The sequence below is a fragment of the Zea mays genome, chromosome 6, assembly GCF_902167145.1.
Source record: "Zea mays cultivar B73 chromosome 6, Zm-B73-REFERENCE-NAM-5.0, whole genome shotgun sequence".
Taxonomy (NCBI): Eukaryota; Viridiplantae; Streptophyta; class Magnoliopsida; order Poales; family Poaceae; genus Zea; species Zea mays.
In genome coordinates, this window is record NC_050101.1 from 76356829 (window position 1) to 76369313 (window position 12485).

The following is a 12485-nucleotide window of genomic DNA, read 5'->3' on the forward strand; positions in this document are numbered from 1 at the left end:
GGAGTGGTCATTGTAGGGAGGTCCTCAGGTTGATTTTGCTGCGATGGCAGTCAGACAAGGGATTCCTGCATTGGAGCTTCCTATAAACTGTAGCGGGTTTTCTGAAGCTAGTGGAACTTTGTAAAGGCCTCGTAGTGTTACCCTGGCTCGCCTCCTTGGTAGAGGTGTATGGATTGGCCGTCTCTTGGCAGATGGGTAACATGACTTGTGGGTAAAGATGCGCAACCTCTGCAGAGTGTAAAACTGGTATACTAGCCGTGCTTACGGTCATGAGCAGCTCGGACACTCGCATGATTAATTTATGGAACTAAATTCAATTTGTCATATGCATTGCATCGCAGGTGATGTTGTTACTTTTGTTCTTCTACTTAATTGGGTTGGTATTTACTTATACTTAGTAATTGCTAATAAAATTTTGATCAACTTTAAAAGCAATGCTCAGCTTCAGCCATCCTCTTTGGTAAGCCTTACACTTCACGTGAGCTCCCACCTTTGGCGAGTTCATGCACATTATTCCCCACAACATGTTGAGCTATGAACGTATGTGAGCTCACTCTTGCTGTCTCACACCCCCCACAGGTCAAGAACAGGTACCACAGGATGAGGCGCATGGAGGATGCTGCGATGTGTTCGTGAGACGTCTAGGCCATCGTCTCCCAGTCAACTTTGGGTTGCTGGACTGTTGTCTCCTTATAATGTAATTATTTATTTATTTTGTACAGAACTCCTGTTATAAAGTAAAGATATGACATTCGATCCTGTGCCATTATTCATCATATGTGTGAGACTTGGTCCCAGCACACCTGGTGATTATGTTCGCGCCCGGGTCTTGGTGCCCCGAAACCCGGGTGTGACAGTCAATTTGATGCTCATCCTTAATTTGGCTCACAGGAAATGATGGTTCTTGGGTTAGCACTTGAGAGAAACCCTGGGTGACACTGGGGTGTCACAAGTATGAGTGAAAGATTGTACCAATTGGAGAGATGGCGGAGTAACGACAAAGGTTAAATGATACCGACAGAGTTTGGAGTGGAAGCCTTGTCTTTGCCGAATGCTCCATTTCCATTTCAATCTAAGACTAAGGATAGAAATATACTTGAAAACACATTAGTCTTAGCCTTGGCACAAAAATGATAAGAAATATGCATTTGTACCAAATGAAAGAGACATGATCAAAGGTATATAAATAAGCTATGTGTGCAATGTTTCAATCAAAATTCCGAGAATCAAGTATATTTTAGCTCATTCCTAAGTTTGCTAAAGGTTTTCTCATCTAGTGGCTTGGTAAAGATATTGGCTAATTGATTCTTGGTGTTTACATAAGCTATTTCGATATCCCCCCTTTGTTGGTGATCCCTCAGAAAGTGATACCGAATGTCTATGTGCTTAGTGCGGCTGTGTTCAACGGGATTATTCGCCATACGGATTGCACTCTCATTATCACATAGGAGAGAGACTTTGCTCAATTTGTAGCCCTAGTCCCTAATGGTTTGCCTCATCCAAAGTAATTGCGCGCAACAATGGCCTGTGGCAATGTACTCGGCTTCGACGGTGGAAAGAGCTACGGAGTTTTGTTTCTTTGAAGCCCAAGACACCAGGGATCTCCCTAGAAACTGACAAGTCCCTGATGTGCTCTTTCTATCAATTTTACACCATGCCCAATCAGCATCGAGATATCCTATTAAATCAAAAGTGGATCCCTTGGGGTACCAAAGCCCGAACTTAGGAGTGTAAACTAAATATCTCATGATTCTCTTTACGGCCCTAAGGTGAACTTCCTTAGGATTTGCCTAAAATCTTGCACACATGCATACAGAAAGCATAATATTCGGTCGAGATGCACATAAATAGAGTAAAGATCCTATCATCAACCGGTATACCTTTTGATCTACGAATTTACCTCCTGTGTCGAGGTCGAGATGCCCATTGGTTCCCATGGGTGTCTTGATGGGTTTGCCATCCTTCATTCCAAACTTCTTAAGTATATCTTGAATGTACTTAGTTTGGCTAATGAAGGTGCCATCTTAGAGTTGGTTGGTTTGAAATCCTAGAAAATACTTCAACTCCCCCATCATAGACATCTCAAATTTTTGAATCATGATCCTACTAAACTCTTCACAAGTTGATTTGTTAGTAGACCCAAATATAAAATCATCAACATAAATATGGCATACAAACAAATCATTTGCAACAGTTTTAGTAAAGAGAGTAGGATCGGCTTTTCTGACTTTGAAGCCATTAGTGATAAGAAAATCTTGCAGGCATTCATACCATGCTCTTGGGGCTTGCTTGAGCCCATAGTGCGCCTTTGAGAGTTTATACACATGGTTAGGATACTCACTATCTTCAAAGCCGGGAGGTTGCTCAACATAGACCTCTTCCTTGATGTGTCCATTAAGGAAGGCACTCTTCACGTCCATTTGATAAAGCTTAAAGCCATGGTAAGTAGCATAGGCAAGTAATATGCGAATTGACTGAAGCCTAGCTACTGGTCCATATGTTTCATCGAATTCCAAACCTTTGACTTGTGAATAACCTTTGGCCACAAGTCGGGCTTTGTTCTTTGTCACCACACCATCTCATCTTGCTTGTTGCGGAATACCCGTTTGGTACCTACAACATTTTGATTAGAACATGGAACTAATGACATACCTCATTCCTTGTGAAGTTGTTGAGCTCCTCTTGCATTGCCGTCACCCAATCTGGATCTCTTAATGCATCCTCTACCCTGTATGGCTCAATAGAGGAAACAAAAGAGTAATGTTCACAAAAATGAGCAACTCGAGATCTAGTGGTTACCCCCTTATGGATGTCACCAAGGATGGAGTTAACGGGGTGATCTTGTTGAATTGCTTGGTGGACTCTTGGGTGTGGCGGTCTTTGACCTTGAACTTCTTGATCATCTTCCTTGTCATCATTATCCTCATCTCCCCCTTGATCATTGACCTTCTCTTGAGGTGGCTCATCCTCTTGATCTTCATTTTCATCATCTTGAGCCTGATCCTCATCTTGAGTTGGTGGGGATGCTTTGTTGGAAGATGATGGTTGATCTTGTGCTTATGTAGGCTCTTCGGGTTCCTTAGGACACACAATCTTGATGGACATGTTCCTTAGCGCGATGTACGGAGCCTCTTCATCATCTAATTCATTAAGATCAACTTGCTCCACTTGGGAGCCATTAGTCTCATCAAACACAATGTCACAAGAAACCTCAACCAATCCAGTGGATTTGTTGAAGACTCTATATGCCCTTGTGTTTGAGTCATAACCAAGTAAAAAACCTTCTACAGCCTTAGGAGCAAATTTAGATTTTCTACCTCTTTTAACAAGTATAAAGCATTTACTCCTAAAGACTCTAAAATATGAAACATTGGGCTTTTTACCAGTGAGGAGTTCATATGATGTCTTCTTGAGGATTTGATGAAGATATAACTGGTTGATGGAGTAGCAGGCGGTGTTAATCGCCTCGGCCCAAAATCAGTCTGGTGTCTTGTATTCATCAAGCATGGTCCTTGCCATATCCAATAGAGTTCTATTCTTCCTCTCCTCCACACCATTTTGTTGAGGTGTGTAGGGAGAAGAGAACTCATGCTTGATGCCCTCTTCCTCAAGAAATCATTCAATTTGAGAATTCTTGAACTCCGTCCCATTGTCGCTTCTTATCTTTTTGATCCTCAATCCAAACTCATTTTAAGCCCGTCTTAAGAATCCTTTTAAGGTCTCTTGGGTTTGTGATTTTCCTGCAAAAAGAACACCCAAGTGAAGCGAGGATAATCATCCACAATAACTAGACAGTACTTACTCCCGCTGATGCTTATGTAAGCAATTGGGCCGAATAAATCCATGTGGAGTAGCTCGAGCGGCCTGTCAGTCGTCATGATGTTCTTGTGTGGATGGTGAGTGCCAACTTGCTTTCCTGCTTGACATGCGCTACAAACCTTGTCTTTCTTAAAATGAACATTTGTTAGTCCTAAAATGTGCTCTTCCTTTAGAAGTTTGTGAAGATTCTTCATTCCAACATGGGCAAGTCGGCGATGCCAAAGCCAGCCCATATTAGTCTTAGCAATTAAACAAGTGTCGAGTTTAGCTTGGTTATCATCAAAATCAACTAAATATAGCTGACCCTCTAACACTCCCTTAAATGCTATTGAATCATCACTTCTTCTAAAGACAGTAACACCTATATGAATAAAAAGACAGTTGTAACCCATTTTGCATAATTGAGAAACAGAAAGCAAATGGAATCTAAAGAATCTACAAGAAAAACATTGGAAATAGAATGGTCAGGTAATATAGCAATTTTACCCAAACCTTTGACCAAACCTTGATTTCCATCCCCGAATGTGATAGCTCTTTGGGGATCTTCATTTTTCTCGTAGGAGGAGAACATTCTCTTCTCCCCTATCATGTGGTTTGTGCATCCGCTATCAATTATCCAACTTGAGCCCCCGGATACATAAACCTGCAAAACAATTTAGGCCTTGTTATTAGGTACCCAAACAGTCTTGGGTCCTTTGACTTAGAAACAAGTACCTAAATACAAGTCTTAGGACTCTTGTGTTTGCCCCCAACATATTTGGCAAATACTTTGCCTGATTTGTTAGTTAAAACATAAGAAGCATCAAAATTCTTAAATAAAATGTTATGTTCATTTTTTGCAGCAGGAGTTTTCTTTTTAGGCATTTTAACATGAGTGGAATGCCTAGAGCTAGACGCCTCATTTTTATACATAAAAGCATGATGAGAAATAGTGTGAGGTTTTCTAGCATGAATTCTCCTAATTTTGTGCTCAGGATAATTAGCAGGATATAAAATGTAGCCTTCATTAACCTGAACTATGGGAGCTTTGCCCTTAACAAAATTAGACAGTTTCTTAGGGGCATTAAGCTTGACATTGCACCCCTGTTGGAAACCAATGCCATCCTTAATGTTAGGGCATCTCCCATTATAGAGCATGCTTCTAGCAAATTTAAACTTTTCATTTTCAAGTTCATGCTCATTAATTTTAGCATTTAATTGAGCTATGTGATCATTTTGTTTCTTAATCATGGCAATGTGATCATCAATAGCTTCAACATTAATATATCTACATCTAGTGCAAATGGAAACATGCTCAACAGTAGATATAGATGGTTTGCAATTGTTTAGTTCTTCTATCTTAGCATTTAAAATAGCATTCTCATCTCTAAGACAGGAAATAGAATCATTGCAAACATTCAATTCTTTAATCTTAGAAACTAAACTAGCGTTTTCATTTCTAAGACTAGAAATTGAATCATGACAAATGCTAAGCTCCTTAGTTAAGTTTTCACATTTTTCTACTTCCTGAGCATAAGCAATTTTCAATTTAACATGTTTTTTGTTTTCTTTAATAAGGAAGTCCTCTTGGCTATCCAAGAGTTCATCCTTCTCATGAATAGCTTCTATTAACTCATTTAATTTTTTTCTTTTGTTCCATGTTGAGGTTAGCAAACAGAGTAAGTAAATCATCTTCATTTTCACTAGAGCTACCCTCATCACTAGATGTTGTATATTTGGGGGTGGCTCTAGAGTGTACCTTCTTTTTCTTGCTGTCCTTAGCCATGAAACATTTGTGGCCGATGTTGGGGAAGAGGAGGCCCTTGTTGATGGCGATGTTGGTGGCGTCCTCGTCGGAGGAGGAGTCGGTGGAGCTCTTGTCGGAGTCCCATTCCTGACACACATGGGCATCGCCGCTCTTCTTCTTGTAGTACCTCTTCTTCTCCTTCTTCTTCCCCTTCTTGTCGTCATCCCTGTCACTTTCACTTGACATTGGACATTTAGCAATGAAATGACCGGGCTTACCACATTTGTAGCACACCCTTTTGGAGCGGGGTTTGTAGTCCTTCCCCCTCCTTTGCTTGAGGATTTGGCGGAAGCTATTGATGATGAGCGCCATTTTCTCGTTGTCGAACTTGGAGGCGTCGATTGGAAGCCTACTTGATGTAGACTCCCTCTTCTCTTCTTCCGTTGCTTTGAGTGTGACGGGTTGCACCTCAAGTGTGGAGGTGGTGCCTTGCTCCAAGTTGATGATGTGTTTGGAGTTTTTGATCATTAGCTCAAAGCTCACAAACTTGCCAATCACTTACTCGGGAGACATCTATTTATATCTTGGATCTCCACGAATTAATTGCACTTGAGTGGGATTATGAAAAACAAGAGATCTAAGAATAACCTTGACCATTTCATGGTCATCCCACTTGGTGCTCCCGAGGTTGCGCACTTGGTTCACCATGGTCTTTAGCCGATTGTATATTGCTTGCCGCTCTTCTCCTTTGTTGAGGACGAATCGACCAAGTTCGCCCTCGACTGTTTCGCGCTTGGTGATCTTGGTAACCTCATCTCCTTCGTGCGCGGTTTTGAGGACGTTCCAAATTTCTTTGGCATTCTTCAACACAAGGAGGCAAGGAGTATAGACATGGCTTAGGAGTTGAAGTGCCTAATTTGGGCCGTCTCGTTCGAGTCGTAGTCCTTGTCCTCTACCTTCGGTACCTGCGCTCCAAACTCAACAATTTCCCAAATACTTTTTGTGGAGTGAGTTTAGATGATGCCTCATTTTATCACTCCACATAGAATAATCTTCACCATCAAAATATGGTGGCTTGCCTAAGGGAATGAAAAGTAGAGGAGAACGCTTTGAAATATAGGGATAGCGAAGGGGCATCTTACTATACTTCTTGAGCTCTTGGCGCTTAGAAGCGACGGATGACTCGGAGCCTGATGTGGAGGGTGACGAAGAGTCGGTCTCGTAGTAGACCACCTTCTTCATCTTCTTCTTCTTGTCACCCTTCCGATGGGACTTGATGGAGGAAGAGGATTCTTCCTTGTGTTTGTCGATCGTTGCGCGCTGGATAGCCATTGCCCGCTGGCTTACCAAACAGTTCGGTGGCACACCGGACAGTCCGGTGAATTATAGCGGAGCGCGCCTACGTTTTCCTGAGAGTGGCTGGTTGAACCCTGTACGGGCCTGGTGCACCGGACACTGTCCGGTGCCACACCAGACTGTCCGGTGCGCCAGACCACAACACACTCAAGTCCATTTTGCTTCTTTTGAATTGGGTCCCTAACTTGAATATTTATTGGTTTGTGTTGAACCTTATGCACCTATAATACATGAATTCTAGAGCAAACTAGTTAGTCCATATGTTTGTGTTGAACATTCAACCACCAAAATTAATTGTAGGAAAAGGTTAACTCTATTTCCCTTTCAGAAAGCTAGGGAGAGATTACCTTACCCAAAAGGGGCAAGTGGGGAGGCATCACTGCTAGAGTATAGGGAGGTTCTCGGGTCGAACTGCTGCGATGGCAGTTCGAACAAGGGATTCCTATGCTTCCTTCGTCCTAAAACCGTAGTGGGTATTCTCGAACTAGTGGAACTTCGGAAAGGCCTTGTAGTGCTACCCTGCCTCGCTTCCTCGGTAGATGTGTATGGGGTCCGATCAACCCCATGGCAAATGGGTAACACAAATTGTGGGTAAAGATGTGCAACCTCTGGAGAGTGTAAAAACTGGTATATCAGTCATGCTCACTGTTGAGGCGAAGGCGGAAACACCTACCCCTCGCTCGTCAACCTCTACATCAACATTCCGCAAGCTAAAGGTCGCGCCAGCGGGCCCCACCGGCCGGGCCGCGGACATCGTCCGTGCGAAAGCCCAAGCGCCACCTTCGCCCCCAAAAGGTGAAGACACCATAGAAGATGGCGAGGTCATAGGCATCTCGGCCGAAGACCAGCTAAAGCTGCGAGCCCTGCGCATCAAGAACAACCACTTGCAAAAGCAAAAAGAGATACTCGAAGCCAAGCGCCAACGAGTCACCATGCAGGCCAAAGTGCGACAGATGATATTAGATGAAGAACAAAAGGCTCGGGAGCTAGAACAAAAAATCGCACTTATACAAGGCGAAGGCCTGTACAACCTGCAGCGCAGCCCCCTCGGACCCCCGGTGGCTTTCTAGCAAAACATACAAGGCGAAGACCCATTCCACCCACAGCGCGGCCCCATCATCCCCAGCTGCTGCTTTCCAGGGAATCAACTACCTCGACGAGCGAAGTCCTCTGGCTCTGCAGCTCCAAGCGTCACCCTAGCCAGCCAACTTTAGGGCCAGCACTTACCCCCAAATACAACGGCAGCACCGACCCGGCCCAATACATCATGAGCTACCAAGTCGCCGTTGCATCATCCAGAGGGGACGACGCCACCATGGCCAAATCTTTCATCATCGCACTCGAAGGCCCAGCCTTAACCTGATATACCAGGCTGCCACCACTTTCAATCGAGTCGTGGAAGGGACTTCATGACAAAATCCTACTAAATTTCCAAGGATACCGGCCAGACACAGATGCATTGGCCGAGTTATCACTCTGCAAGCCGCAAGAAAAGGAAACCCTTCATGAATACTACAAAAAAATTCTCACGCTCAAATCGCAACTGCCATTCCAACACTCACGGTCAAGAGCGACTCAGGACTCTTGCATGATTAATTTATGGAACTAAACTTAATCTGTCATATGCATTGCATTGTGGGTGTTATTATCAATTGTGATATCTTATTTAATGGGGTTGGTATCTACTTATACTTAGTAACTGCTAATAAAATTTTGACCAACTTTAAAAGCAATGCTCAGCTTTAACCATCTTCTTTGGTAAGCCTTACACTTTACATGAGCTTCCACCTTTGGTGAGTTCATGCACATTATTCCACACAACTTGTTGAGTGATGAACGTATGTGAGCTCACCCTTACTGTACTCACATCCCCTAGGTCAAGAATAGGTACTACAGGATGAGGCGCATGAAGGATGTTGTGATGAGTTCGTGAGTGGTCTAGGCTGTCGTCGCCCAGTCAACTTTGGTTGCTAGATCATTATCTTCGTATGATGTAATTATTTATCTATTTTGTACATAACTCTATTATATATTAATGATGTGACATTCGTTTCTGTACAATGAGTCATCATATGTGTGAGACTTGATCCTAGCACACATTTGATTTCGCGCCTGGGTTTAGACCCCTGAATCTGGGTATGACAGAGTGCATCCCTTTATTTCCATAAGCTAGTACTTAAGTTTCCTCCTCCTATTTTGGAACTATACCTTGGTGCATAAGCAACAAACCACGAAGGCTTATCACCTACAACGGTGGGTTCAAAGAACCCTGAGCACCAAGATACTTTTGCAAGTCTTACCTAACTAAAGAAAAGACTCTCAAAGATATCCACACTCACAAATGATAAGCTATTAGCCAATAAATAATAACAGTGCGCAAATGCACGTGGTCAATTTCTTATTATATCATCACATGCTTGGTTACAAAACTTATAACTTAATAAAATTAAAAATACTTTTTGAGGTGGTGATGCATTGAGTGTTGACAGTGATTTGTGTTCTTGCACTCCCTCGTCTATAGAAAAAAAATTACGCCAATGCAAACTGATGCTCTCCTTTATTTTCTTAGAAACAAAAACAAGAAATCAAGAACATAAACGGTAGGAGAGGTGGAGGATGGATCGTTGCTGGCAGGATGATGGATCATGCGAATGCGCCCGCCCGTGACAGCGGCGTCCGCAGTGGCACCTCGACGCCGGCAGCGTCGCATCGCCGGAGGTTGCTCGCCTGAACCAACGCCTGCATTTATTTTGGGATGTCAGCAGTCACTGAGCGAGACCGAGCCTATGAAAGCAGAGAATACAAGGAAGATTGATGCATATGGTACACATATTAAATCATTATCACTCATTTTAGATCTAACGTCTTTAATAACATTATTTATCGTGGTGGTGTGTAGTGGTGGAAGATGTTATTTGTAAATTGAATGATCAATTAGAGACGTTAGATTTATAATAAATGATGATAATTGAATATATGCACTATGTACATCAATTTTTCATATGCACCAGATATGTCCTCATGAAAGCAACAAAGCACGTACGTACCAGGTGCATCTGCTTCATTGCTTCGTTGATGGCGTCCACCAATACGCCCGGCGGGTAAGCGGTGTTGACGACGCGGTAGGTGTCGTCGCCCCGTCCGGACATCTCGAACAGCGGCGGCGGCATTGGATCCACGCAGATTGGTGATTGTGGTGGAGCCCGTGGAAGAAGTGTGTCGAATCTGTCGAAGTCGTTCCTAACCTGCAGCAGTGTGAGCTGCATGTTCACGGTGACGAAAGCGGCCGCGACGCTGCCCGGCGATCCCATGGCCGTCGGCCGCTGCATCTGGTAGCTCGACAGCCACGACAACACGTAGGCCGTCGCCGCCGACAGAGACGTCGAGGAGCCGCTTCTGCTTGCTGCTTCTTCTAGGATGTTCACCATCCTGCTGACCTCGTCGTCGAGGACTCCCAGGTCCAGGCCGCTCCAGAACTGCCGCGCCTGCACGAACTTCTCCCACTGGACCCGCAGCTTCGTCGCCATTTCCGCGGTGACGGTGCTATGCCGCCCGATGTCGGTGTCGACGAAGGTGGCCACCATCTCCAGCACGCCGAACCGCGCGATGTGGTTCATCACCACGGGGACGGGGACTCTATGCAGCGTGCCGCCGCAGGCGACGTCGAGGGCTTCTGGCGGCGGCCTTTGTACGTACAAGATAGCCTGGGTCACCGTTGGACTTGGAGAAGCTGGAGCCGCAGCATGTTCTTCGTCGCTGTTGGTGTAGTGCCCGACGACGCTGGCAGTGAGCAGCTGTTGCCTGTAGCAGCCGTCGGCGACGACGGTCGACGTCGAAGGAAGAAGAGCAGGCACGCTGAGGTGGACGAGGAAGCTCTTCACCTCGCCGGCGTAGATGGCGCCGACGGCGACCTCGACGTACGTCTTGTCGTCTCTGGTGGTGATGGGGCGAGTCCTGCTGTATGTGTATCCCCCCGACTGGATCCTCTCGATGGTGACCCCGCTCCCGACCGGCGCCTCGAGGCGGACGCGCGCGCCGACGGCGACCACATTCTTGAGCCCGCTGAGGCAGACGGCGATGGCGCCGGTGATGCCGTCCGTGTTCTGGTCGTCCACGAATGAGTAGGTGCCCTGGGATTCCCTGGCGATGTGCAACAGCTCCCTGGGGTCGTGCGCCGCGCCGAGCCCCAACGTGTGCACCGGGGGTAGAGAGAGGGACTCGCGCGGCAGCTTGTTGAATAATCTGCTGCTGCCCTCTGCCACTGCCCTGTCCGTCACCAAGATGACGAAGCGCGCGCGGCTGCTCCGGCTCGCCGTCGCCGGTAGCTCCTCCAGGATCTGAAATTCCAGACCAGCTAGCTTCCTAGTACAGCAGCTGTGAATTGAAGATGACGAAACGTTGCATGAACTGCATGGGTACGTACCTTAATGGCCTCCTCCAAGCCGGCGCCAGACGTGAACTCACCACGGGGCTCCAGCTGGTCGACGGATTTCTCGGCATTCCATCGGGCATCGCGGGTGTTCAGGAACCCGGGGAGTAGCCGATAGTTGGACGGCCCGACGACGGCGAGACGGTCGTCGTCGTGGATCTGCCTGATGATAAACTTGACCGCCTTCTTTACCGCATCCAGCCTCGCCGTGCCGGCGCCGGTGCTGGCACCCACGTCGAGCACCACGGCGAGGTCGACGGGGACGCGTCTATGCTGCTGCAGCGCCGGTGGCGCCTCGACGCGCACGAGCACCTGGAAATCCTTGCTTGCCTGAAGTCGAGGGATGTGGGAGAAGACCGGGGTGGTGGTCACTTTCACCGTCTCCGCGGCGGCGCCGGTAGCCTGCGGCACATGCGTATGCGTAGATGATTCATCGTCACCATAGGTGCCATCAATCCGAGGACAAAAAATGAGAAAGGAAGAAGAAAAAAGTAAACCGCTGAGAGTGAAAGCAGGAGTGTCAGAACGAGAGCCAACATCTCCATTTTCTTTTGCTTGGAACAAGACCCGATGAGAAGGCTTCTGCATTGGCTGGGCACATTATATAGCAATTTAGGTAGGCGATCAAGACGAGGGTTCTGTGTAGTGATCAGAAGAAAAAGATTTTAATTAAGAGACCGACTTTCATTCGTCATACTAAAAAATTAGGTCCGGCCGGTATATGGTTAGCTATTTTCAGAGATAAGTTTCTTGAGGCCCCGACTTGGTAGAGCTCCTGGGATAGCTCTAGTTCTTCTAACTAGCTTCTCCATGTACTATGCAACGAGAACTTGTTTTTCTCTCCTCTCAAAATCAGCTAACCACAACATCAAACGGACGAAAGTTCGATGGCCACAATAATGTCGGCTGGCTGTCCGAGATGCCGTCAAACGTTAGTTAATGTCCAATGGTCAGGACAAGCTGTCGGAAATAGTCTTATGTTTGATGGCTATCAGGACAAACCATCGGACATAGCTTTATGTTAGACGACCATCAAAGATAGATAATCAGAAGTTAGGAGATATGGAATATAATGGCGCGTCCACACTGCTCCATTTCCCTCTCTCTCTTCGCTACTCCGCTCTCACGTACGTCTCTCTCCACCACGCGTGCCCA

At 45.9% G+C, this 12485-nt stretch overlaps 1 protein-coding gene across 1 annotated transcript; it reads right to left on the bottom strand.

Moving 5' to 3' along the window:
- Positions 1 to 9261: 9261 nt before the first annotated feature.
- LOC103629440 (uncharacterized) lies at positions 9262 to 11940 on the bottom strand. The gene is made up of 4 exons (XM_008650563.2): positions 11828 to 11940; positions 11325 to 11732; positions 9949 to 11238; positions 9262 to 9640 (listed from the first exon to the last, which is right to left on the bottom strand). Exons 1-4 carry the CDS (start codon positions 11873 to 11875, stop codon positions 9545 to 9547), a joined length of 1842 nt encoding a protein of 613 aa, XP_008648785.1. The 5' UTR covers positions 11876 to 11940; the 3' UTR covers positions 9262 to 9544.
- Between the last annotated feature and the right edge of the window lie 545 nt (positions 11941 to 12485).

Coding starts and splice junctions, on each gene's coding strand:
- LOC103629440 (XM_008650563.2), bottom strand. CDS start 11,875: ATGGAGATGTTGGCTCTCGTTCTGACACTCCTGCTTTCACTCTCAGCG. Junction 11,733..11,827: donor TCCTGCTTTCACTCTCAGCG/GTTTACTTTTTT, acceptor CATGTGCCGCAG/GCTACCGGCGCCGCCGCGGA. Junction 11,239..11,324: donor GCTTGGAGGAGGCCATTAAG/GTACGTACCCAT, acceptor CTGGAATTTCAG/ATCCTGGAGGAGCTACCGGC.